We start from the raw sequence: 26,573 nt of genomic DNA, 5'->3' as shown, positions 1-26,573 counted from the left end.
CCAGGAAGGGCAATTTGAATTGGATGCTGGTTGAGGACGCAGGATTCCAAGCTGCCTTGGCAAGTTTTGATGGCGACATTTCAGTCAATCTCCCTAAGCATAGACTTTGGGTAGAAACCAGTAATTTACCTTTAAAGACCACAACTAGAAAGTGAACCAGTAAAAGGCAGTCTTTACAGATGCATCTGGGCAAACACAAAAGGCTACAGTGACTTGGATAAATCCTGATACAGGACAATGGGAACAAGAGGTACAGACCATGAACCAAGGCTCTGTGCAGGTTCTGGAACTGGCTGCCATTTGTATTGCCTTGGGAAAGTTTTCTGAACAACCTGTTAATATTGTTACTGATTCTTGTTATGTTGCAGGGTTAGTTTCATGTCTGGAATGTTCGTTTCTTCAAGGTGTTTCTAACCCTCATCTGTTATTTGAAATGCGTTCTATTTGGTTTCTTGTCAATCACAGAAAGTTTGATTTCTACATAATGCACATCAGATCTCACACTGACATGCCAGGGCCAATAGTTGAAGGGAACCGGGAGGCTGACAAAGCAGCAATGTTTAACACAGTACCCAGAATCCTAGAGCAAGCAAAATTGTCTCATTCATTTTTTCATCAGAATGCACGCTCTCTAAAGAGACAATTCAAAATAACAATCAATCAGGCTCGAGACATCATATTGACTTGTCCAGACTGTCAGAAAATCACCCCCATGCCATCTCAGGAAGGTGTTAACCCCAGAGGGTTAATGTCAAATGAGATTTGGCAAACAGATGTCACACACATCCCCAAATTTGGCACCTTAAAATATGTACATGTAACTGTAGACACACATTCACAATACATAACTGCTACAGTACACACAGGTGAGAAAGCCAAGGATGTAATGAGACACTGGTTAAGTTGTTTTGCTGCCCTTGGCACCCCAAAACAAATAAATACAGACCAGTGTACGTCTCAGAAGAGGTAAGAAATTTCCTATCAGAGTGGGGAATTTCACATGTCACAGGAATCCCACACTCACCTACCGGACAGGCAGTTGTAGAAAGGGCACACCGCACACTGAAAGAGATGTTAGTAAAACAAAAAGGGGGGGAGAAGCTATATAGTCCGCAAGAACGTTTGTGGAAAGTCACATATGTTATCAATTTTTTAAATTGTGACAATGCTGAAAGAAGCAGGTACGAAAAGCAGCACAAATCTCAGGCATTTGCCTCTCCCAGGCCACTAGTCATGGTAAAAGATTTGATTTCAGGACAATGGACAGGACCTTTAGACCTTATGACTTGGGGGAGAGGTTACACTTGCGTGGCAATAGGAAAAAAACTGAAGTGGATCCCCTCCAGGTGTGTAAAACCCTATTTAGGTACGCAATCACAGCTGCAGGAACCAGATAACGCAGGAGTTTAAAAAGAGTTACGTTTATGTTTCAAGTTTATATTAATGAATGACCAATGTGGTAACAAGCAGTCTACAAAATATCGGTGTATGTATGAGAGTGAGTGAATGACGGCTGTCAGTGAATGAGAGGAGTGAATGAATAAAAGAGTTGTGTGACTGGACAAATATTAAAACACAAAACACCTCACAAAACCACATTACCTCCACCACAAGGTCACTTTAAAAGAATTGAGTTTTGCTAAACTTACCCTGTTTTTTAAATAAAGTTTAAAATCCCCAGTTATTTAAAAACCCTCAGGTTAATAAAGGTTATAGTTTTTATACACAGTTGGGCTAAGGTCCCTAAGTTAATAAAGTAATTTCTCCAAGTTGCACTACCCTATAGGAATATAAGAAAGTTTTAAAAAGGTTTACAATAGTAGTTAAGAAGCTGAGCAAGCGATGTGCTGGGTTATTGCGAGCCTTGGTAGTTTACAATGTTCTGATTGTTTGCACTGTTGTTTGGACTGTTGTTTTGCACTGTTTTCATGACTTCTTTAGATAATTAAGGGAGGGGATGTGTGGGAGGCGTGTCTAAGGCTCAAGGGACGTGTGGGGGCAGTGAAACCCAAAAGAGCATGCGCTGACATAGGTAACTCCATTGGCTAAAGAAGTCACATGATATGTAAGAATAAAAGAGCACGGATTTTGAAATAAATTCTCTTTGTCTCACCACACAATGAGGAGCAGTTTTTTCCTTGTTGTACAAGGACTTGCGCCCCCAAAAATAAGGGGCAGGCTTTTGAGACATGGAAGGGAAGGTTAGAGAAAGGAGTGTCTGGAGAGCTCAACGTGTTAAATGTAGGAAGAAGACCTTAAATAAGACAAAAATGTCTGGATGCTTGATCTGGTGCTTTTCTGAAGACTTGTCTATCACTGTGAGTCCCCCACCAATTTGGGGGGACTCCCAAATCTCCCAATACTCTCCTAATGCTCTTCCAGCACCCAACAGTCCTCTATTTCCCTCCTTCTCTCTCAAAATAAAATTCCACATCTTTTACTGCAGCATGACTCTGTCTCGACTGGTGTCCCCAGTGATGTCACCGATGTCCCTGTGATGTCATTGATGTCCCCAGGAGTGGAACCTGTGTCCTCAAAGTTGTCACCAATGTCTTTGTGATGTCACTTTTGTCCCCAGGGGTGGCACCCTTGTCCTCAATGATGTCACCAATGTCCCTGTGTCTTTACTGGTATCTTTGATCTGAGAGGAATGTTTGTCCGTATGGGATTTTGGGACTCAGGCAGGCAGAAAAAGTGAAGGGTTGAAAAAAGCAAACAACAGCCCTTGTCCCCAGCACAGAAAGCCTGGAAACTTTTGCTTTGTGGTGCAGTTGGTGGGCCAGCCTGGGTGCTCCATGGGTAGCAAAAGTTTTCTGTGCTGGTTTATTTGCTATGGGAGGAATCTTCCTCGATATGCAATTTTTGGAGTCAGGTTGACAGTTTCAACGCAGGGCTGAAAAAAGCAAGTAACAGCACATCTCCCCAGGAAAGGAAGACTGGAAGCTTTGGCTTTGAGGTGCAGTTGGTGGGCCAGCCTGGGCACTCCATGGTCAGCAAGAGCTTTCTGTGCTGACACTTTCAGTCTGGGAGGAATCTTTCTTTGTATACAATTTTGGGAATAGGGCTGGCAGTTGGGAGGCAGATCTGAAAACTGGAAACAAGAGCCGTTATCCCCAGGAAAGAAAGCCTGGAAGCCTTGGCTTTGTGGTGCAGTTGGTGGGTCAGCCTGAGGACTCCATGGGCAGCAAGAGCTTTCTGTTCTGGCACCTTTGTTGCAGGATGAATCTTCATCCGAATGCAGTTTTGAGTGCCGAGCTGGTAGTTGCCAGACACAGCTGAAAACAGGAAACAACAGCCCTTATCCCCAGGAAAGAAAGCCTGGAAGCTTTGGCTTTGTGGTGCTGTTGTTGGGCCAGGCTGGGTACTCCACGAGCAGCAAGAGCTTTCTATGCTAGCACCTTTGTTCTGGGAGAAATATTCGTCCGTATGCAATTTTGGGAGTCAGGCTGTCATGTGGAGGAAGGACTGTAAACAGGAAAGAGTAGCCCTTATCCCCAGGAAAGAAAGACTGGAAGCTTTGGCTTTGAGGTGCAGTTTGAGTGTCGGCCTGGGGACTCCATGGGCAGCAAGAGTTTTCTGTGCTGGCACTTTTGGTGTGGGAGGAATCTTTCTTTGTATGCAATTTTGGGAGTAGGGCTGTAAGTTGGGAGGCAGGGCTGAAAACAGGAAAGAAAAGCCCATATCCCCAGGAAAGAAAGCCTGGAAGTTTTGGCTTTGTGGTGCAGTTGGTGGGCCAGGCTTGGCACTCCATGGGCAGCAAGAGCTTTCTGTCATGGTGCCTTTGTTCTGGGAGGAATCTTTGTTTGTATGCAATTTTGAGAATAAGGCTGTCAGTTGGGAGGCAGATCTAAAAACAGGAAACAGCAACCCTTATCCGCAGGAAAGAAAGGCTGCAAACTTTGGTTTTGTGGTCCAATTGGTGGGCCAGCCTGGGCACTCCATGGGCAGCAAGAGTTTTCTGTGCTGGCATCTTTGGTGTGGGAGGAATCTTTGTATGCAGTTTTGGGAGTCGGGCTGTCAGTTGGGAGGCAGGTCTGAAAACAGGAAACAACAGCCCTTATCCCCAGGAAAGAAAGCCTGGAAGCTTTGGTTTGGTGGTTCAGTTGGTTTCTCAGCCTGGAGACTCCTTTGGCAGCAATAGCTTTCTGTCATGGCACCTTTGTTCTGGGAGGAATCATTGTGTGTATGGAATTTTGGGAGTCGGGCTGGCAGTTGGGAGGCAGGTCTGAAAATAGGAAACAAGAGCCCTTATCCCCAAGAAAGAAAACCTAGAAACTTTGGCTTTGTGGTTCAGTTGGTTGGTCAGCCTGGGTACTCTATTGGCAGAAAGAGCTTTCTGTCATGGTACCTTTGTTCTGGGAGGAATCTTCATCTGTATGCACGTAGTGCCCAGAGTGCTGCACAACTGCAGCAGAGAGACAGAGGGTCAGGTCTTTTTTCCTGGCTGGAAGGGCAATCGTTGGTGGTAGGAGCCCCGTTCCTGAATGGGCCGTCTGAGGCCCAAAATTGTATGTGGACAAAGATTCCTCCCAGATCAAAGGTGCCTGCCTAGAAAGTTCTTGCTGTGCACGTAGTGCCCAGAGTGCTGCAACAACGGCAGGGGAGAGACGGAGGGTCAGGCTTTTTCCTGGCTGGAAGGGCAATCGTTCATGGCAGGAGCCCCGTTCCTAAATGGGCCATCTGAGGCCCAAAAGTGGATACAGATGAAGATTCCTCCCAGACCAATTTTGGCCTGCAGACAGCCGATTTAGGAACGGGGCTCCTGCCCACCAACGACTGCCCTTCCAGCCAGGAAAAAAGGCCTGACCCTCCGTCTTTCACTTTTCAATGGTGCAGAACTCTGGGCACTATGTGCACAGCAAGAGTTTTCTGGGCGGGTACCTTTGGTCTGGGAGGAATGGTTGTCCATATTCACTCTTGGCCCTCGGATGGCCGATTTAGGAACTGGGCTCCTGCCCACAGACGACTGCCCTTTAGCCAGGAAAAAAAGGTCTGACCCTCTGTCTCTCCTCTGTCGTTGGTGCAGCACTCTGGGCACTACATGCACAGCAAGAGCTTTCTGGGCGGGCACCTTTGGTCTGGGAGGAATTTTCGTCCGTAATAAATTTTGTCCCTTGGACGGCCGATTTAGTAATGGGGCTCCTGCCCGCTTACGACTGCCCTTAGAGCTACGAAAAAAACCCTTGACCATCCTTCTCTCACCTGCCATTAGTTCAGCACTCTCGGCACTATGTGCACAGCAAGAGCTTTCTGGGCAGGCACCTTTGATCTGGGAGGAATTTTCGTCCATATTCAGTTTTGGGCCTCGGACGGCCCATTTAGGAACGGGATTCCTGCCACCAACGATTGCCCTTCCAGCCAGGAAAAAAAGGCCTGACCCTCTGTCTCTCCCCTGCCGTTGGTGCAGCACTCTGGGTACTACGTGCACAGCAAGAGCTTTCTGGACGGGTGCCTTTGGTCTGGGAGGAATCTTCGTCTGCCACAGTCCGAAGGAGGATGGGGCCGTGACACAGCACAAATGAGTTCGGGAGACAAGGTAAGGTACAGATGGAATGCTTTATTGAGGTGTGCACAGGATTTTTTATCAGTTCAGGCGGGGAAAGCACCAGAACATGGGGTGGAGCACAAGACAGACAAACGGGGGAACAAATCAGGATATGGGTACAGGTAAAAGAATCATAGAATCATAGAATCAGAAGGGTTGGAAAGGACCTCTGAGATCATCAAGTCCAACCCTTGATCCACTACCACCACAGTTGCTAGACCATGGCACTAAGTGCCACATCCAGCCTCATCTTAAAAACCTCCAGGGATGGAGAATCCACCACTTCCCTGGGCAGCCCATTCCAATGGCTGATTACCCCCTCTGTAAAGAATTTCTTTCTAATGTCTAACCTAAACCTCCCCTGGTGCAGCTTAAGGCCATGCTCTCTTGTCCTACTGCTGGTTGCCTGGGAGAAGAGATCAACCCCCCACCTGCCTACAACCTCCTCTCAGGTAGTTGTAGAGAGCGATGAGGTCTCCCCTGAGCCTTCTCTTCTCAAGGCTAAACAACCCCAGCTCCCTCAGCCTCTCCTCATAGGACTTGTGCTCCAGTCCCTTCACCAGCCTCGTTGCCCTTCTCTGCACCTGCTCCAGCACCTCAACATCTTTCCTAAACTGAGGGGCCCAGAACTGGACACCGTACTCCAGGTGAGGCCTCACCAGCGCTGAGTACTGGGGCAGAATCACTTCCCTGGTCCTGCTGGCCACACTGTTCCTGATACAGGCCAGGATGTCACTGGCCTTCTTGGCCACCTGGGCACACTGCTGGCTCATTTTCAGCCTCCTGTCAATCAGCACTCCCAGGTCCCTTTCTGCCTGGCTGCTCTCCAGCCACTCTGTTCCCAGCCTGTAGCGCTGCAGGGGGTTGTTGTGGCCAAAGTGCAGGACCCGGCACTTGGCCTTGTTGAACCTCATCCCGTTGGAACCAGCCCAACTCTCCAGCCTATCCAGGTCCCTCTGCAGAGCCCTCCTGCCTTCCAGCAGGTCGACACTCCCTCCCAACTTGGTGTCGTCTGCGAATTTGCTGATGATGGACTCAATAAGAGGGAGGAACATGGGAGGAACCAGGGAAGGAAAGGGTGAATAGAGGCTGTCTCCTCTCTGCAGCTTCTCCAGCCAATCAGCAGGGAAGCAGGGAAGTGGACAAGCCTGGGCATGCCCAGGAGATACAAATTCTGGGGAAACATACGATCTATATACACATTATAACTGCAAAGTCTGTATCATAAAGTCCTTTCAATCGCTGTACATCTTTTTCCACTTCTGAAATCGTTCCCATTCTGATTCCTGGTCCTTCACATCTCACCCTTTCTTGTTTTTTTGATGCACGGCTAGAAAATATCTGTTGTGATAGTCCTCTTACAGCATGCTGTGACACAAGAAATAGTTAATAACAATACAAACAGAGAAAGCAAAATTTCAAAGCAAGTTAAAAAGGGTTTGTTTAAATGGGTTTAGACAGCTGCCTCTGCTCAGTGACTCCCCCCTAAAAAATTGTTTCCAGCCCGAGATGCTAGTACTCCATGGTGTCTAAAAGCCCAGTGATAATGGTCTTCCATGGACTGCGAGATCCTGAAAAGTAAACAGAACATGTTAGAAATGGTCTTTCTGCTTGGTCAGTTGTCATCCAATTGACTTGTAGTTCATAGCTGACTGTGAGCTCCTCATGAGATTCATTAGAGAAGTTATGGAGATCATCTTTGCCACTGGAGAACAGTCCTTTACTTCTACGGGTGGAAGGGAGACAAAAATACAAGTAAAAATGTTATGTTTGTTCAGTCTAGTTAGCAATGTTGGTAATACTGTAATTCCTTTCTCGCGTGGTGCTAGATGTGAGATGACCAGAGAGGTTTCATTTGAGTCTAATTCAGGATTGGGGTCACGTGGTGAGGGCACAACTTGCATAATTTGTTCATCTGATTTAAGGTGAACTGCAGGGAATGGTAGGTTTAACACGATCCATTCTAATTGCTGTGGTTTCCTGGCACCTGCTGAAAGGATGGGTTGCTCAGGACGGAACGCAGTTGGGGGGGTGTTTGTGTCATCACGCCACCCCTGGCATTTGCTGCCTTGTTTCTTGACAGCTCGCAGGTGCACTGTCTAAGATCTGGCATTGAATTAAAAGTAACTTTTCTGTTTAAGTCAGGTGACTTTTTCGGGGGCAGCAGTTAGTGAGGGACCTGCAATCCTTAGTCCAGTGTCTGCCTTTGCCACATCACTTGCATGGTGTCTTTGGAAGCTCAGATTTTGTGGTTAACTGTGAGCAGTTCTTTTTTATATGTCCTGTCTCACCACAGTGAAAATAGGTTTGTGGACCAGCTAAGGCTTCAGCTATTAGCCTTGCTTTGTGAGAATTAGACCCCACATTCTTACAAGCTTCTATCATCTCCAGAAGTGTGGGATTTTTTAGCATTTTTAAAGCTTGCTGGCAATCTTCATTAGCTTTTTCAACCACAAGCTTATTAAACAGAATGTCTTGGCTTTCCTTCTGCTGGACTTGGTGTGCTATAGTTTCCTTTAGCCTGGTTATAAAGTCCACAAAAGGTTCTTTTGGGTCCTGACGAATTAGGGTAAATTAAGGTGTTTGGACATATGCATCAGCAACCTTTTTAAGGGTTTCCATTGCTAGTTCTTTTGTAATGTCCAGATATTTTAAATCCAGAAGAGCCTGATCTTGTTGGCTGGCATAGTCGCCTTCTCCATAAAATATGTCAATGGTTTTGCTTATTGGAATACCACGCCTTTCCATCTTTTCATGAACATATTTAACTATAAGCCCTTTCCATTCTGCTTCAAAAACGGATGCTTGCACAGTCAATAACAGTCCATTAATTACCACTTTGATATCATACAGTATTAAATGGCAGGCAAGGAAAAACGATTCAAAAAGCCCCAACGTAAAGGCTGTTCCTAAACCGTATTCTACAATTGCCTTTTTAATGTCTTTTAATATAGCATACGATACTGGACGCCACTCTGGAGCATGGCCTTCCTCCATATAAATCAGAAAAGCCTTTAAATATTGCCTTTAGGACAGTGTGCAGCCTCTGTCCTAAAGGTTTTCCAAATACTGTTATAGGTCAGGGGTGTTTTTGATGTCCGGCAGCTGCAGGGGGCTTCGGTAACAAAGGTTTCACACGGGCAGCCATCTCTCCGGATGTTATTGTCAGAAGAGGCCCTGGCCCTGCCCCTTAGTTTCCGTCTACCCCAAGAGGGCGATGACATGGGGGTAGAGGCAGCGCTGGAGGGAGAGGGCGTTCTGGTGGGAGGGTCCGTGGGCGTGCCGGGGGCGTAGGGGGGCTGACGCGGAGGTGGGCTGGGGGGTGGTGCCAATGGGGCTTGCGCAGGCGGGCTAGGGGGCAGAACTGACAGGCTGCACGAAACCCTTGCACGCCGTTTCTCCACTCGGCGCTCGGTCCCATGTTCCCTCCCCCCTTGCGCTCCTCGGTTTCGCGCGCACGCACACCACCGCCTAGCTTGCCGACACCATGATGCAAAACCCACTGGTATTCTGCGCTTTGTTTCACCCTCCTGCCGTCTGCGCTCTCTCCCCCAACCCGCTGTTCCGGGACTTTCAGGGCTTGTCGTTTTCTAGGGATTTGGACTTGGATTTTTTGGATTTTTGCTTGGATTCCTGGAGACTTTCATCCAAACTGGTTATTTGGTGTTGCAGCACCATCAAAATCAGTCTCCAGGCAATTAGTGCTTTGGCTGCATTTTTGTCCCCTCTCTCCTTTTGTTTCCATATGTGGTGTCCAATTTTTTCCCAATCTTGTATTTTTAAATCGTCCAAGATCACTTTGCCATGGTTTTCTAACCATTTCGCGAGCGATTTCGCCAACTTTTTGTCTAAGGGGTGTCCATGTTCAATAGTAAAGTCTTTTAGTTTGCGATATACAAATTTTTGAGGGGTTGATAGCCAGAGGCCCATTGCAAAATTACTTAGGCATCTGGTAGTCTGCAGTAGGTTTTAAAGTTGGTTTTTTGGTTTGGGGGGGTTTTTTTGGGTTTTTTTGTGAAGGTGGGAGATGGATGAGGGATCAGGAACTTCCCCAGTGCTCACGTTTTCCGGTGCGAGGGCCATATGCCACAATTTGGAGTTCAGCCAGGGAGGGACCTGCAGGGTGAAAGTACTCCTTGCAGCGTCGCCTAAGCCCTTGTGGCATGCGGGAGGCCTCTTAAGAAAAACCTCTACCTTTGCCACGCGTTGGGGGCCATATCCCACGGTCCAAGGGGGGATGGGGCTGTGACACAGCACGAATGGGTTCGGAAGACAAGGTACGGTAGAGATGGAATGCTTTACTGAGGCGTGCATAGGATTTTTTATCAGTTCAGGTGGGGAAAGCACCAGAACATGGGGTGGAGCACAAGACAGACAAACGGGGGAACAAATCGGAATAGGGGCACAGGCAAAAGAGGGAGGAACGTGGGAGGAATCGGGGAAGGAAAGGGCAAATAGAGGCTGTCTCCTCTCTGCAGCTTCTCCAGCCAATCAGCAGGGAAGCAGGGAAGTGGACAAGCCTGGGCATGCCCAGGAGATACAAATTCTGGGGAAACATACAATGTGCATATACATAATAACTGCAAAGTCTATATCATAAAGTCCTTTCAATCGCTGTGCATCTTTTTCCACTTCTGAAATCGTTCCCATTCTGATTCCTGGTCCTTCACGTTCATCTGTATTCAGTTTTGGTCCTTGGACGGTCGAGTGTGGTACGGCTCTCCTCCCCACGAATGACAGCCCTTCCAGCCAGGAAACAAATCCCTGACCCTCCATCTCTCCCCTGCCGTTGGTGCAGCACTCTGGGCACTACATGCACAGCAAGAGCTTTCTGGGCAGGCACCTTTGATCTGGGAGGAATCTTCGTCCGTATTCACCTTTGGGCCTCGGATGGTCGAGTTTGGCACGGTTCTCCTCCATGTGAATGACTGCCCTTCCAGCCAGGAAAGAAAGCCCTGACCCTCTGTCTCTCACCTGCCGTTGGTGCACCGCTCTCGGCACTACGTGTACAGCAAGAGCTTTCTGGGCGGGCACCTTTGGGCTGGGAGGAATCTTCTTCCGTCTTGAAGTTTGGCCCTCAGATGGCCCATTGCAGCGCGGCGCTCCTGCCAGTGAATGACTGCCCTTCCACCCAGGAAAGAAAGGTCTGACCCTCCATCTCTCATGTGCACCTGGTGCACCACTCTCGGCACTACGTGGACAGCAAGAGCTTTCTGTGCAAGCACCTTTGGTTTGGGAGGAATCTTTGTATTGAATTTTGGGAGGGATCACCCCCAGACCCCTGGTCCTTCCCGGACTGCCAGTTTTGCCCCTGGGAGCACCCCCAGGCCCCGATACCCCCTGGACCCCTGGATCACCCCCAGACCCCTAGTACTCCCTGGACACCGGTACTGCCCCCCAGACCACCCCCAGACCCCGGTACCCCTGGACTGCTGGTACTGCCCCCCCGATCACCCCCAGACCCTGGTACTGCCTTCAGGATCACCCCTAGACTGCCGGTATCCCTGGACTGCCTGTACTGACCCCTGGGATCACCCCCAGACCCTGGTACCACCTTCGGGATCACCCCTAGACTGCTGGTACCCTGGGATCACTCCCAGACTGCCGGTACCCCCAGACCGCTGGTACCACCCCCCCAATCACCCCCAGACCCCGCTACCCTCAGACCGCCTGTACCAACCCCGCATCACCCCTGGGGCTGCTTCCAGACGCCGAGACACCCCCAAACCACCCCCTAGATCTGACTCCCCCTTCCCTGTACCCCCCAGTATTGCCCCCTCCCCCTCTCCTGGTACTCCCCAGGGGCTCCTGGTGCCCCTAGTCCCCCTCCACTCCTCCCAGTGCCCCCCCGCTGGTGCTGTGGGGACCCCTCTGGTATAGCCCACCCCCCAGGGAGAGCCCCAACCCCCCCCAATGCCCCCAGTTCTCCTTCAACCAGCCCCTCCCAGTGCCCCCCCAGCCCCATGGCCTGTAGACCCAGGGTGCCTCAGTCCCCCCAGTCGATCCCAATACCATCCCACACCATCCCCAGGATCACCCAGTTCCTCCCAGTACTGTCCCAGGTCCTGCACTGGGAGTGGGGGTGGGACACCCAGACCCAGGGGGTTCACCCAGAGCCGGGGGGGGACAGCCAGTGTTGGGGGGGACACCCAGAGCTCAAGAGGGACACCCAGTGTTGGGGGGGACACTCAGAGCAGGAGGCCATCCAGAGCTGGGGAAGGGGACACCCAAAACTGGAGGGGACACCTCTACCCGGGGGGGGACACCCAGAGCTGAGGGGACACCCAGAGCTGGGGGGAGATACCCAGAGCTGGGGGGAGACACCCAGAGCCAGGGGGACACCCAAAGTTGGAGGGGGGGAACACCCAATTTTGGGGTGGACAGCTAGACCCAGAACTTTGGGTGACACCCAGTGCTGGAGGGGGGTCACCCAGAGCCAGGGAGGGGGCACCCAATGTGTGCTGGCACAGGGACCCCAGTGCTGCTCTGGGGGTCCCCAGTGCCACATGGGGAGCCCAGGGCTTTTTTTTGGCAGGGGGGCTTTCCCCCCTTTCCACTCAAGGCCCAGTGATCCCACAGGTGATAGGGAAACACCCTGAGGGGTCCCAGGACACTTTGGGGGGACACACAACACAGAGGGAGGGGAAATTTAGGCCCCCTGCCCCCCCCAGCAGCTCCACGCCCCTGTGAGGGGCCCCCCCAGCCCCCTTTTTGGGGGGGGATCCCAACCACACCAGAGACCCCTCCCCCCTTCCAGCCTCCACTAAACACCCTACTCCAGGGGGGTCCCCCAAAACCCAACCTCTTTTATTACAACAAAGCTGTACAGTTTGCGGGGGCAGTCCCCCAGCCCCCTCTACCCTGAGGGATAGGCCTTGATGATCTTGACGTCATCCAGGGGCCGGTCCTGGGCATTGGTCTCCACCATGGCCAGGCGGCCCAGCACGCCCATGCCCTGGCACACGCGCCCGAAGATGCTGTGCTTGCCATCCAGCCACTGCGCAGGGCCCAGTGTCAGGAAGAACTGGCTGCCATTGGTGTCCGGCCCCGCATTGGCCATCGCCAGGATCCCGGCGCCTGAGGGACATGGGGACAGGGACCTCGGGGAGGGACATGGCACCCCATGGCCAAGGTCTTATTATCACAGGGAACAGGTCACCTCATGGATGGGGATTCAGGGGACATGGGAGCTCATGGATGAGGACTCAGGGACATGTCACCTCAGAGATGGGGACTCAGGGACATGGGAGCTCAGGGATGGGGACACAGAGAACATGTCACCCCGTGGCCAAGGTCTTGGTATTATGGGAACATGGCACCTTATGGAAAGGGATGGAAAAGACATGGCACCCAATGGATGGGGTCCTGGGGGACATGTCACCCAGTGGAGGGGTCTTAGGGAACCTTAGGAAGAACTGGCTCCCATTGGTGTCTGGCCCTGCGTTGGCCATTGCCAGGATCCCAGTGCCTGAGGGACATGGGGACAGGGACCTTGTGGGGGGGGACACGGGGACCTGGACCTAAGGGGTGGGGACATGGGGATACAGGGACATGGACCTCAGGGGTGGGAACACAGGGACGTAGCACCCCATAGAAAGGGACATGGCACCCCATTGATAAGGTCCTGGTACCATGGGGGACATGCCATCCCATGGATGATCCCCCACGAATGGGGTCAGGGAGGACATGGCACCTCACGGTTGGGGTCCTGAGGGACACAGGGACATTTCAATCCAAGGATGGGGACACAGGGAACATGTCACCCCATGGCCAAGGTTCTCACACGATGGTGGCCATGACATTCCTATGGATGATCCTTCATGGATGGGGTCTTTGGGGATACGGGGGATGTGTCACACCATGGATGGGTCCTGAGGTCCTGGTGGATATCCCACCCCTTGACCAGGGTCCTGGGGATCCCAGGGGCCCCAGGGGGTCTTCCCTGCTATAGGTGGGGTCCTGGGGGTCCTGGGGGTCTTCCCTGCTATATGTGGGGTCCCAGGAGTTCCTGCCCTGCTATAGGTGGGGTCCTGGGGATTCCGGGGGTCCCAGGGGTCCTGCCCTGCTATAGATAGGTTCCCAGTTTCCCGGGGGTCCCAGGGGTCCAGCCCTGCTATAGGTGGGCTCCCAGTGTGCCGGGGGTCCCCCTCACTCACCAGTGAACTTCAGGTCAGGGTGCAGCTCATCCTCAAACTGCTTCCCGTAGATAGAGGCACCACCGCGGCCTGGGGGAGGATTTGGGGGGTCAGTGGGATCCCCGGCACCGGGAAGGAGGGGGGGGTCCCAGGGGGATCCCAGGGGGTGTCCCATGCTCACCGGTGCCCGTGGGGTCCCCACCCTGCACCATGAAGTCCTTGATGACACGGTGGAACTTGGTGCCATTGTAGTACCCGCGGCGGCTGAGCTCGGCAAAGTTCTTACACGTGCGGGGGGCATGCAGCCAGTACAGCTCCAGCACCAGGGATCCCATCCTGGGAATATTGGGAATACTGGGAATGAGAATGGCACTTGGAATGGGGTTGCACAGCCAGGACAGCTCCAGCACCAGGGATCCCATCCTGGGAATGGGAATACTGGGAATGGGAATGGGGCTGTGCAGCTAGGACAGCTCGAGCACCAGGGACACTGGGAATACCAGGAATGAAATGGGAACGGCACTGGGAATGGGGGCTGTGCTGCCAGTGCAGCTCCAGCACCAGGGATCCCATCCCAGGAATGGGAACAGTGGGAAAGGGAATGGTCCCAGGAAATGGGCTCACCCCACTGTGACTCCACGGGATCAGGGCAGAGGCACAGTGGGGGGAAGGGAGGGGATCGGGGGGCAATGGGGGGCAACGGGACACCGCGGGGACACTGGTGGAGCAACCAGGACTGGGGGGACTGGGGGATAACGGGGCTGGGACTGGCAGACACCGGGAACGACGGGACATGTTGGGGACACTGGAGGGGTCTCCAGTCCCGGGGGAGTAACCGGGGCTGCCCCGACTGGGAGACACCGGGAGCTTCTCCGTGCCCACCGGGGAACCAGGCGCTGCCCGGGACACACCCCGGGTCATGGACATCGGTGAACACTGGGGGGGCTGGGGGACATCGGGGGCTGCCCGGGACCGGGGGGACACCGGGGGTCATGGACACCGGGGGACCCTGGGGGGGCCTGGGGAACACCGGGGGGGGCCGGGGAACAGCAGGGGCTGCCCGGGGGAGGGGGGACACTGAGGGGGGGCTGGGGGGACACGGGGGGCTGCCTGGGACCGGGAGAACACCGGGGATCACGGACACCGGGGCTGTTTGATACTCGAGGGTCTGGAGGCTCACAGACCCCGGGGACTGCCCGGTCCCGGGGACTCACGGACACTGGGGTGGCTCAGGAGGGACCCCGGGGGTTGCCCGGTCCCGGGAGCTCGCGGTCAGTGAGGGCTGCCTGGTACAACGAGGGACCAGGGGGACACCGGGGGCTGGTGGTAACGAGTGGTCTGTGGGCTCATGGACCCCGGAGGTTTCCCGGGGGGGGGCTCCCTACCGGGAGTAGGGGGGTGGGGGTGGCAGCCCCCGCTGTCCCTGCTGTCCCCGCGGCAGGGGGCGGGGCTAGGGGGTGCGCGTGGCCTCTCCCGGTGCCCGGGAGAGGGGGGCCCGGGCCCGCTCCTTACGTGGTCTCCATGGACACCGTCGGGGGCTGCCACGAGTCGGGAGGCACGGCTGGCGCGGCGGCCATGGCGGGCGCGCGCTTCCGGGACACGCCCTCTTCCTGTCGCTACGAATGGAGGGCGGGAGAGGGACAACCAATCAGCGCGAGGCGCGCAGAGGAGATTGGCCAATCGACCTCGCGGAGTAAGTAGGGCCAGCCAATGGGTGCGAGGGGGCGGGGCCACCGCCGTTGAACCGCAAGGGGCGGGGCGGTTCGAATCAGGTCACGCCCCCTGCATGAAGTCACGCCCCCCGTGGCGCGCGCGGAGCGGGAGCCGGGGGTGGTGAGAGGGGAGGATGGTGGGGGGGAAAGGGGGGGGACACGGGACCGTCTTGAGGGGTTCGGGGGGGGCCCGGCGGGGAAACCGCCCGGCAGGGAAACCGCCCGGCAGGGCACGGGGGGACCGCGGGGAGCACGGATGGACTTCCCCCGTGCGGGGATGGGGTGACGCGGAGTCGGAGTGCGGGGCTGGGACCACCCGGAGGGGGCTGAGACCACTTTAGTGTGGGGCTGGGGACACCCAGGGATTGGGCTGCGGGGCTGGGACCCTCTTGCTGTGGGACTGGGATCCCCAGGGATGGGGGTGTGGGGCTCGGACCACCCAGTGGTGCTGGGACTCCCAGGGATGAGGGTGTGGGGCTCGGACCACCAGGAATCAGGATGTGGGGCTGGGACCCCCTTAATGTAGGGCTGGGAACCGCGGGGTTGGGGGTGTGGGGCTGGGACTCTCCTGTGGTGCTGGGGCTCTCTTACTGTGGGGCTGGGACGCCCAGGGATGGGGGTGTAGGGCTGGGACCCGCAGGGGTCAGGGTGAGGGGCTGGACCCCCGGTGGGGCTGCGACCCCCTTAGTGTAGGGCTGGGGACCCCCAGGGATAGGAGTGTGGGGCTGGGCCCCCAGGGATCGAGATGTGGGACTGAGACCCCTTTAGTGTAGGTCTGGGACCCCCGGGGATGGGGGTGTGGGGCTGGGACCCCCTCAGTGTAGGGCTGGGACCCTCAGTGTGGGGCTGGGACCCTCAGAGATCAGGATGTGGGGCTGGGACCCCCCAGTGAGGTCGGAACCCCCTTAGTGCGAGGCTGGGGACCCCCAGGAGTGGGGGTGCGGGTCTGGGACCCCCTCGTGGTTCTGGGACTCCCCTAGCATGGGGTTGGGGACCCCCAGGGATGAGGGTGCAGAGCTGGGACCCCCCATGCACGAATGGGGTGACGTGGAGTTGGAGTGCGGGGCTGCGACCACCTTAGTGTGGGGCTGGGGAAGCCGGGGAGTGGGGGGGGGGGGGCGGGGCCCCCCTTAGGATAGGGCTGGGGTGCCCCAGGGATGGGGGTGTGGGGTTGGGACCCCCCAGTGTGTCTCGGAGGACCGGGGCTGGAGCTGGGACCCCCTACTGTTGGGCTGGGACCCCCAGAACTGGGAATGTGGGGCTGGGACCCCCATATGTGGCACTGGGGACCCCCGGGCTGGGGGTGCGGGACTAGGACCCCCGATGTGGCACTGGGGACCCCCTGTTGTGGCACTGGGGATCCCCAAGGATCGAGTTGTGGGGCTGGCCCCCCCTCAATGTGGCACTGGGGACCCCCGGGTTGGGGGTGCTGCACTGTGAGTCCCCCGGGCGGGGGTCCCCGGTGTCCCCTCCCCGTCCCTGTCCCCGTCCCGATGACGCGGAGCCTGGCGGTGCCTGGCACTGGCACAGGCGGTGCCACCCGGGCACTGACCGGTGCCACCGGGTCCCCAGGGGGGTCGGGGACACTGAGGGGGGGTCAGGCCCTGGCGGGGGGACCCCGCCGGGGTTGGTGGTGACCCCCCCGCTCCCTCAGCAGCCCCGAGCCCAGGCGATGGCCGAGGACCGAGGTACGGCAGTGACAGTGGCAGTACCAGCCCCGCGTGTCCCCTGTGTCCTCTCCCCGTGCAGGGGGGCCAGGACTCGCCCCCAGTGTCCCCCTTGTCCCCTCCTCGCGCGGGGGGACAGGGGCTCACCCCCAGTGTCCCCCCAGATGTGCGATTTGTCACCGAGGAGAGCTTTGACTTCGGGATCCTGTCCCACTCTGACAGGTACGGGGGAGCTGGGGACAGGGGGGCACAGGGGGGACAGGGGGATGTGAGGGGGACAGGGGAACGTGAGGGGGATAGGGGGAGATGGGGGGGACATGGGAACTGGGGGACAGGGCGGGACAGGGGGACATGGGGGGAGAGGGGGATGGGGGGACATTCATGGGAGTGATGGGGACGGGGGGGCATGGGGGGAACAAGGGGGGGACTGGGGGACATGGATGGGAATGGGCAAGACAGGGGGACATGGGGGGGGAACAAGGTGGGGGCAGGGGGAGAGGGGAGACTGGGGGACAGGGCACCCCGCAGATGGGGACAGGGGGGACTGGGGGACATGGGGGACAGGGCACCCCATAGTTGGGACATGGGAGACAGGAGGGACATGATTGGGACATGGGGGGACAAGGGGGACATGGATGGGATTTGGTGGGCAGGTGGGACATGGCACCCCGTGGATGGGGACATGGGGGGACGGGGGGACATAGATGGGATTTGGGGGACAGGGGAGACAGGGCACCCCATGGATAGGGTTGTGGGGGGCATGGCACCTCATCCTTGGGGTCCTGGGGGACATGGTATTCTATGGGCAGAGTCACAGGGCATGTGCCACTCCACAAACAGGATCCTGGGGGTCCTAGGGACATCCCACTGCATATATGTGGCTCTGGGGGATGTGTCACCCCATAGATGTGGTTCTGAAGGTCCTGGGGGATGTGTCACCCTGTGGGTGGGGTCCTGGGGGTCATGAAGGATGTGTCACCCCATGGATGTTGTTCTGGGGGTCCTGGGGGTCCTGTGAACATGACCCCCCCAGATGTGGCTCTGGGGGTCCTGGGGGTCCTGTGGACATGCCCCTCCCCCCCATGGATGTGGCTGTGGGGGTCCTGAAGGATGTGTCACCGTGTGAGTGAGGTCCTGGGGGGCCTGGGGGATGTGTCACCCCATGGGTGGGTCCTAGGGGTCCCGTGGACATGCCCTCCCCAGATGTGGTTCTGGGTTCCCGGGGGTGCCATAACTGGGGTCCTCGCTGAGGTGGGGGATCCGTGCCACCCTTGCGGTGGGGGGGAAGTGACAGCGGGGGGGTGGTGGGGACAGTGCTGAGCCCCCCTTTCTCTCCACCCCAGCCAGGATGAAGAGGAGGACGAGGAGAGCCTGGGTGGGGGGTCCCGGCGCGGGGGGGGGGGGCAGCGGGCGTTGGAGCCCCCTGCGAGGTGCCCACCTGGAGGAGATGGTGCGTGAGGCCACTCGCTTGGCCGCCCAGCTCGAGGGGTGTCACCTGCCCCCCCCTGCCCCCGGGGACCCCCCTGGCCCCGCCGCCACCCCCCCAGGCACGCCCCGCAGCCCCCGGCGCCAGACGTTCGTGGTGAAGGACAGCCCGGTGAGGGCACTGCTGCCCACCGTGGAGTCCCAGGCACCGCCCCCCGCCAAGACCCGGGGGGGGCCTGCTGCCACCGCTGTCCCCAAAGTAAGTGACACCCCGGGGGGTGTCCTCATCCATCCCCCTTGTCACCAGCCATGGGTCCCCCCTGTCCCCATCCATGTCCCCCCTGTCCCTCCTGTCCCTCCGTCCCCATCCATGTCTTCCCATCCCACCTGTCACCATCCATGGACTCCCCCTGTCTCCTCTGTCCCCCCGTCCTCATCCAGGTCCCCCATGTCACCCCCGTCCCCCATGCCCCTCTGTCCCCATCCATGTCCCCATGTGCCCCCTGTCCCCTCTGTCCCCCACTGTCCCCCCATCCCCTCATCACCATCCATGTCCCCCCTATTCCCCCTGTCCCGTCCTTGTCCCCCTGTCCCCAGGGGGCACCACGACCCCCCACTCCCTTGCTGAGCACTGTCCCTGTGTCCCCCCCCCCACCTCTTTGCAGACCTCCCCCAGCCGTCACTTCACGGCAGCACCCAAGGGCCCCCCCGGGGGCAAGGGCCCCCCCGGGGGCAGGGGACCCCCCCCCCAGCCGCGGGGGCCCGCCCCGGCCGTGCCTCACCCAGGGGCAGGGGAGCAGTGCCAGGGGCAGGTCGGAGCCCCCCCGGGGAGCCATGGCAGGTACGAACGAAGCGGGGGGGGCACGGGGACACCATGCCCATGGGGAGGCCCAGGCGGTGCCCCCATGCCCCCCTCTCTCCCCAGGCCAGCCCAAGGCGAGAGGGGGCCTCGCTCCCTGCCCCTCCCCCGCCTGCCAGCCCCACACCAGGAGCACGGCCCCCCCGGGCCCTTCAGGCCGTCCCCCAGCCCCCAGCGCCCTCCCCAAGGTGCCCCCCCGGCCCCCTGCGGCGGGTGGCAGGACCTCCACCCCCCGAGGTAAGGGCGGGGGGGTTCTGGGGGGGCGGGGGCCCCCTGCCGTGCCTCAGTTTCCCCACAGTTTCCCTCCCCTTTGCAGGCACGGGAGGGGCGCGGGGGGCCCCCCTCACCGCAGCCTCGGCCTGCAAGGCGGGATCCCCCCCTGCCCGCCTGCGGCCCCCCCGCAAGACGGCAGTGAGCAGCACCCCAAGGTGACACCCCCAGGGCCCCCCCCGTGCCCACCCAGGGGGCTCGGCATGCCCGGTTCCCCCCCCCCAGCCTGGTGTGCGGTGGGGGGAGACAGAACCGGGACCCCCCCAGGGACGAACGAAAGCACTCTCTGGGTTTTGGAGTGGGGGGGCAGAGCCAGACCCCCCCCAGGATCAAACCAAGTTGCTCTCTGGGTTTTGGGGGGGGAAGGAGGGAGCAGAGCCGGGACCCCCCCAGGGACAAACCAAGGCACCCTCTGGGTTTTGGGGTTGGGGGGAGGCAGAGCGGGGGCCCCCCCAGGGACGAACCGAGACACCAACTGGGTTTTGGGGTGAGGTGGCAGAGCTGAGCCCCCTCTCCCCCCACGACTGACTAGCCAAGGCACCCACAGGATTTTGGGGGGGGGGGGGGGGGGCCGGGCCCCCCCAGGAAAGACCTGAGGCACCCTCTGGGTTTTGCTTTAATTACGAAAGGTCCCGTCAGCCATAGAAACCCCCCCACCCACCCCTCAGCATGCAGGGTTCTCTCTCCTCCTCCCCAACCCCCACCCCTGGGTGCCCCCCCTAACCCCTACCCCTGGGGGGGGATGGGCAACTATGGGGGGGGGCTCAGAAATCCCTGCACCCCCCACCTGACCCCACCCCGGGGGGGGGTTGGCACCACAATTGGCACCACAATTGGCACAATGGAGGGGGGGTTGGCACCTTGAGGGAGGGATGGCACCTTTGGGGGGGCTTGGGGGGTTGGCACAATGGTGGGGGGTTATAAATCCCTTTTTTTTTGTATTTTCATGTATTTTTTAAATAAAATCCTTTGCCGGGCATGGAGGATGATGACTGGGGGGGAGGGTAAGGGGGGGGCACCTGATGCCACACCCCCTTCCCAAGGTGCCAATCCCTGCCAGGATCCAAAGTGCAACGGGGAGAGAGGGGGGCTGTGCCTCCTTTCCCCTCCTCCCCAATCCTGGTGCCCCCCCCACAGTCCCGGTGCCCCCCCCAGTGTCCTGGTGCCCCCCTGGCACGTGGGGGGCAGTACCCGCTGGGTGGGTCCCAGTTAGATCGAGGTCTCGTCGCTCCTGGGGGGTGAGGGAGGGGATGGATAAAATGGGGGGGTTGGCACAAAGTGTGTGTTGGGGGGGGATAAAAAACAAGACAGACGGATGCGTGATGGGGGGTTGCCAGGGTGCCCTCTGTGCCCCCCAGCACTCAGTGCCCGCCCTGGGGGGATGATGGAGGGGTGGGGGGGGGGTGAGGGGAGGCAGGACCCCCCCATGAGTTAATGGAGAAAATTAAAGAACAGAAATCTGGGGGGGGAGGAGAGAAAAACCGGGTTAGTGCCAACGGTGCCAACCCCCCCCGGGCACCCCCATCCACCAAGGGGGGACAGCGGGTGTCTAACAGGCACCCAATGGGCACCCCAATATCCAGTGGGTACCCAATGGACACCCCAACACCCAATGGGCACCCAGTGGACACCCCAATATCCAGTGGGCACCTGGCAGGCACCCCAATATCCAATGGACACCCCAAAGACACCCAACAGGCACCCCAAGGGATGCCCCAACACCCAACAGGCACCTAATGGGCACCCCAATATCCAGTGGGGACCCAATGAACACCTCAACACCCAACGGACATCCCAATATCCAGTGGGGACTCAGTGGACACCTCAACACTCAAAGGGCACCCAATGGACAGTCCGACATCCAATGGGCACCCTAACACCCAACAGACACCCAGCGGGTACCCCAAGGGGTGCCCCAACACCCAACAGGTACCTCAACATCCAATGGAACCCCAACACCCAGTGGGCACCTTAACACCCAATGGACAGCCCAACGCCCACTGGACACATGGGGGCCACCCCAATATCCAACGGGCACCCAATGGTCAATGGGCACCCAACAGGTGCTGCTAGACCTGATGGTCACCCAATGGGTGCCCTTTGGGTGGTCAATGGGGGCACTCAGTGATCAGTGGGTACCCAGTGGGCACCCAACGGGAACTCTTGTGCCCCATGGGCACCAAGAGGAGCCCTGGCACACAGTGGTCTCCTGTCAGTTACCCTGGCACCCAGTGGGCACCCAGTGGGCACCCAGCAGCCACCCTTAAACCTGATGGGCACCCAAAGAGCACCCAGTGGACACCCAAAAGGAGCCCTGGCACCCAAAGAACACCTCATGGGCACCCCATGGGTACCCTTGAACCCAGTGGGTGCTCAAAGGAAACCCTGGCACCCAAATGGCACCTCTTGGGCAACGTGGCACCCAATGGGCACCCAGTGGGATCCCTGGCACCTGATGGGTGCCCAAAGACCACCCTCACACCCAGTGGGTGCCCAAAGGTAACCCTGGCACCCAAAGACCCCCCCGATGGGTACCCAACAGCCACCCTCACACCTGATGAGCACCCAAAGGGCACCTCTTGGACACCCTGGCACCCAATGGGAACCCTGGCACCTGATGGGTACCATGGCATCCCATGGGTACCCAACAACCACCCTGGCACACCGCTGACACCCAAAACCAACCCGGGCACCCCAAGGACTCCAAATGGACACCCAGGAGCACCCCAGGCACACACTGGCACTCACTCAGAGCCAGAGGAGTCCTCATCAGCAGTGCCCGCGCGGATGCTCATGGAAATGGGGGTGAGGCCGCTCAGCTGCTCCTCGAGGCTCTGCCGGGCCCGGGGGGCCAGGGGGGCACCCCCGTCACTGCCTGACGAGGTGGCCGTGCCCGCAGGGGGCGGCAGGGGGGGCCCGGGGCGCTGGGCACTGCCCCCCCGCTCGCTGATGGGGGGCAGGCACTTCTTCTTCAGGATCCCTGCAGGGAAGGGGGCATCACCCGGCAGGTTTGGGGGGTACCCATCTCACACACACCCCCTGGCACCCAAAGGGCACCCGGGAGGGACCCTGGCAACCAAAGGGTGCTCAGTGGCCATGCTGGCACCCATTGGGTGCCCAAAGGGAACTCTGGCACCCAAAGGGTATCCAATGGGCACCTTGGCACCCAAGGAGTGTCCAAAAGGACCTCTGGCACTGGATGGGCACCCAAAAAGAACCCTGGCACCCAAAGGGTGTCCAGCGGGCACCCGGGCACCCAGTGGGTGCCCACAGGAAGCTCTGGCACCTGATAGACACCTGAAAAGTACCCTGGCATCCACCGGGCACCCTCGAGCCCATACCTTTGTGTGGGTGGGGCAGGGGCAGCAGCAGGGGTTCCCTGGGCAGGGCCTCCCCGTTGGGCCTGGGAGGGTCTCCCCGGGGGGGTCCCCCTGCCCCCCCTGCCGGCTGCACCCGCAACCCCTCGGTGCCCGCCATGCCCTCGCTCTCGCTCGCCGTCGTCACGAACTCCCCGGGCCAGTACGGGCACCCCGGGGGCATCCGGGGGCCACCTGCAGGCAGGGGGTTGGTGGGATGGGCAGGGCCAGGGACACCCCCCCGGCCCCCGTGGATGCCCCCCAGCAGCAACGAGCCAGGGCCAGGGTCCCCCCAAACCCACTGGGTGCCCCCCTTCAGCACCCCAGACTGGGGGAGGGACTCCCCTCATACCCACTGTACCCACTGGTGCCCCCCAGCAACACCGAGCCAGGATCAGGGACCCTCCCCAACCCCACTGGGTGGACCCCCGCCCCAGCACCGGCCAGGCCAAGGGTCCCTCCACCCCCAGCGGGCGGACGTTGGCTGTTGGGGGACCGTTACCGGGGCCGGGGGGGGCCGGGGGAGCCCCAGGCAGGGAGTCCCAGCAGGGGGGGGGCTCGTCGTCGCTGTCCGACGAGTGGGTGGAGCCGTAGGAGCCACTCGGGTCGTCCAGGGACAGGTCACTGTCCGAGTCCGTGTCGTGCTCTGGAGGGGTCACGGCTCAGGGGGGGCCCGGGGACAACCCCCGTGCCCCCCCACAGGTGGGGATCGTTACCCTCGGGCTGCTCCTGCGCGTCGAAGAAGAGTCCCCCGGGCTCGGGCAGCGGCCCCGGGCTGCCCGCCAGCCCCGAGTCCTCCCTGGGGGGGGGGGCATGGTAGTGTCAGTGCCTGGCACCCCCCCGGGGCCCCAAAACCACTGATAGACACCCCTCGGAACCCCAAAAATACCGACAGACACCTCAACACCACTGACACCTCCCAGGACCCCAAAACCACTGCCAGACACCTGCTGGGACCCCAAACCCACTGCCATCCCACCACCCCATCCCTGTGCCCAGTGTAGTGCCCCCAACCCACCAACTGCTTAACCCACCACTACCACTCCATGACCTGCCACTCCACTGCTGTGCCCCCACCAACCCCGCAACCTACCCCACCACCCCATGACCCTGCCACCTCCCATGCCCATTGCCATGTCCCCCCCCCCCCCCCCCCCGGGCCCCCCCCCCCCCTTGAGCCGTGCCATCCTGCCACCACCCTGCCACCCTGCCACTGCAGTGCACCCTGCCACCACCTCACCACCCCCTCACCCTCTCACCCCAACACCCCAGGGCCATGTCACCCCACTCCCCCATCACCTGCCAGGGCCCTGCCACTGCCCCGCCATCCCGCCACATCAGTGCCATCCCCATTGTCCCCCCGTGCCACGCACGGTGCCCGCCGTGCCCGCACCTCCTGACGAAGGGGATGTAGCTGTGATGGCTCTTGCCTGACCGGGCTGTGCTGTGTAATGACCCCGAGGACCCCCCACCCGGGGGGGGGGCACAGCGGCCCTGCCACGTATGTGCTGTCCCCGCTGTACGCCTGGCACAGGCACAGGGACGTCATGGCCGGGCTGCCCCGAGCCCCCCCAAGCCCCCCAGGGGGCTGGAAACGGGACGGGGGCATCACAGCCGTGCCGGGGTGCCCCGAGCCCTCCTCTGTCCCCCGGGGGGCTGGCACGGGGATAGGGACATCGCAGCCCTGCCAGGGGCTACCCCAAGGCCCTCTGAGCCCCCTGTGCCAGAGACAGGGACGACACAGCCGTGTTAGGGGCTGCCCCAAGCCTCCCCAAGCCCTCCATGCCCTCCGGGGGCCTGGCACGGGCACAGGAATGCCACAGCCCAGCAAGGGGCTGCCCCCCCCCCCCCCCGTGCCAGGGACAGGGATGACGCAGTCATTCCAGGGACTGCCTCGAGATCCCCCGGCACCCCCAGCAAACCCCGGGGAGCTGGCACGGGGACAGGGACGTCACAGCTGTGCCAGGGATGCCCCCAGCCGCCCCCCAGCTTCCCGTGTTTCCCAGGGGGCTGGCACGGGGACAGGGACATCACAGGGGTGCCCTGAGCCCCCCGTGCCCTCTCCCGTGCTCCCCCCCATCCCCCCCAGCACTCACGGGTGTCAGGGTGGCCTTGGTGGCCAGTGGGGGGTGGTGGCGGCGGGCACAGCTCAGGTGGAGGCTCCTCCGCACCTCCTTGCTCAGCACCACACAGGACAGGAACATGAGGGGCCCCTGGGCACACGGGGGGGCACATGGGCATGGGGGGCACAGGCGAAGGGTTGGACAGCCTCGTGGGGGACCCCAGTGCCACCTGAGGGGGCTCCCAGAGACGTGGGGGGCACCCCTTTGGCACCCCAAACTGGGTGAAGGGACTCCTCCACACACGGGGTGCCCCCCATGGGCACCCTGGATACGGTGAGGGACCTCCCCCCTGTGCCCACTGGTGCCCCCCAAATGGGTTTGGGACTCTATGGGCTCTGGGAGTCCCAGGAGGGAAGGTGCCAGGGCTCTCTGGGGGTCCCAGGGTGGACTCTGGGGGTCCCAGGGGTGGGGGCTCTGGACTCTCTGGGGGTCCCAAGGGGTCTTGGGGGTCCCAGGGTGGGCTCTGGGGGTCCCAGGGGTGGTGGACTCTGGAGGTCTCAGGAGTGGAGGTTCTCAGCTCTCTCAGGGTGGGCTCTGTGGGAGTCCTAGGGTGGGGGCTCTGTGCTTTCAGGGGGTTCCAGGGAGCGATGGGAGTGCCTGCTGACCTGGAGGCAGTTGGAGGCAGCAAACAGGTAGTGGCACAGCAGGGCATCACTGTTCACCGACAGCAGGGCCAGCAGCCAGGCCAGGCTGGGCACAGCCAGGAGCACGGCCGCTGTGCGGACTCCCGACCTGGCACCCAACAGTGCCCCAGTGTCACCCAACAGCACTCTAGTGTCACCCCAGTGTCACCCACACCACCAGCACGGCCGCTGTGCGGACCCCTGACCTGGCACCCCAGTGCCACCCCAGTGCCACCCAACAGCACCCACAGCAGCAGCACGGCCACTGTGACACCCCCAACCTGAGCACCCTGATGTCACCCCACTGTCACCCCATGTCAGAGCCCCCTGTACCTCCCCCCCACCGTGGGTGCTCCAACACCCTGTGCCCCCCCACCCTCCACGGGCACCCCAGCACCCCAGACTCCCCTGTCCTCAGTGCCCCCCTGCCCCCCCACGGGTGTCCTGTGCCCCCCTGACCCCACAGATGCCCCAAGGAGGGCATTAAAGCCCCCAATATTGCCCTGCCCCCAATGCCCCCTGCCCCAAATGCCCCCTTACCCCCCATGGGTTCCCCTGCTATCCCCCCAGTGCCCCCTTGTCCCCAGTGCCTCCCTGCCCCCCTCAGTGCCCCCAATACCCTCCACCGGTGCCCTCTTGTCCCCCAATCCCCCTTGCCCTCCTTGGGTGCTCCCCTTGGCCCTCATGGGTCCCCCTGTGCCCCCAGTGCCCACCATTGGTTCCCCCCTGCCCCCTATGGGTGTCCCCCATGCCCCCAATGCCCCTCATGCCCCCCTGTCCCCCATAGGTGCCCCCCATACATTCCACGGATGCCTCCTTGCCCCCAATGCCCCCCTGTCTGCTGTGCCCCCAGCCCCC

The 26,573-nt window shown here is 59.5% G+C and overlaps 3 protein-coding genes across 3 annotated transcripts in view; 1 reads left to right on the top strand and 2 right to left on the bottom strand.

The window, feature by feature from the left end:
- Positions 1 to 12,330: 12,330 nt before the first annotated feature.
- On the bottom strand, positions 12,331 to 15,308 carry PPIL1 (peptidylprolyl isomerase like 1). Its single transcript, XM_027631115.1, has 4 exons — positions 15,193 to 15,308; positions 13,862 to 14,016; positions 13,702 to 13,770; positions 12,331 to 12,622 (listed from the first exon to the last, which is right to left on the bottom strand). Exons 1-4 carry the CDS (start codon positions 15,255 to 15,257, stop codon positions 12,402 to 12,404), a joined length of 510 nt encoding a protein of 169 aa, XP_027486916.1. The 5' UTR covers positions 15,258 to 15,308; the 3' UTR covers positions 12,331 to 12,401.
- Positions 15,309 to 16,537: 1,229 nt separating this feature from the next.
- Positions 16,538 to 19,827, top strand: PSRC1 (proline and serine rich coiled-coil 1). The gene is made up of 5 exons (XM_027631114.1): positions 16,538 to 17,080; positions 17,224 to 17,281; positions 18,407 to 18,743; positions 19,410 to 19,580; positions 19,660 to 19,827. Exons 1-5 carry the CDS (start codon positions 17,065 to 17,067, stop codon positions 19,756 to 19,758), a joined length of 681 nt encoding a protein of 226 aa, XP_027486915.1. The 5' UTR covers positions 16,538 to 17,064; the 3' UTR covers positions 19,759 to 19,827.
- Positions 19,828 to 21,038: 1,211 nt separating this feature from the next.
- The window catches only part of LOC113940060 (cadherin EGF LAG seven-pass G-type receptor 2-like), a 29,362-nt gene continuing 23,827 nt past the window's right edge, over positions 21,039 to 26,573 (bottom strand). Inside the window, 9 exon segments of the mRNA XM_027631116.1 lie at positions 21,039 to 21,072; positions 22,362 to 22,593; positions 22,955 to 23,164; positions 23,472 to 23,615; positions 23,686 to 23,768; positions 24,363 to 24,451; positions 24,453 to 24,494; positions 25,066 to 25,182; positions 25,698 to 25,824. Coding sequence (XP_027486917.1) covers positions 21,045 to 21,072; positions 22,362 to 22,593; positions 22,955 to 23,164; positions 23,472 to 23,615; positions 23,686 to 23,768; positions 24,363 to 24,451; positions 24,453 to 24,494; positions 25,066 to 25,182; positions 25,698 to 25,824 — 1,072 coding nt within the window. The 3' untranslated portion in view covers positions 21,039 to 21,044.

This window comes from Corapipo altera, unplaced genomic scaffold (assembly GCF_003945725.1).
Source record: "Corapipo altera isolate COAL_440 unplaced genomic scaffold, ASM394572v1 303, whole genome shotgun sequence".
NCBI classification, from domain to species: Eukaryota; Metazoa; Chordata; class Aves; order Passeriformes; family Pipridae; genus Corapipo; species Corapipo altera.
The sequence above is the reverse complement of the archived record's forward strand: the minus strand, read 5'-3'. Positions and strand labels throughout refer to the sequence as shown.

Bases quoted from the DNA above. Each gene is read 5' to 3' on its own strand.
- PPIL1 (XM_027631115.1), bottom strand. From the start codon at position 15,257: ATGGCCGCCGCGCCAGCCGTGCCTCCCGACTCGTGGCAGCCCCCGACG. The intron at 13,771-13,861 runs GTGAGCATGGGA...ATCCTCCCCCAG, and splicing joins TGGGGACCCCACGGGCACCG to GCCGCGGTGGTGCCTCTATC. The intron at 12,623-13,701 runs GTGAGTGAGGGG...CATGTCCCTCAG, and splicing joins CCCTGACCTGAAGTTCACTG to GCGCCGGGATCCTGGCGATG.
- PSRC1 (XM_027631114.1), top strand. The intron at 17,282-18,406 runs GTACGGGGGAGC...CACCCCAGCCAG, and splicing joins ATCCTGTCCCACTCTGACAG to GATGAAGAGGAGGACGAGGA. The intron at 18,744-19,409 runs GTAAGTGACACC...CTCTCTCCCCAG, and splicing joins CTGCCACCGCTGTCCCCAAA to GCCAGCCCAAGGCGAGAGGG.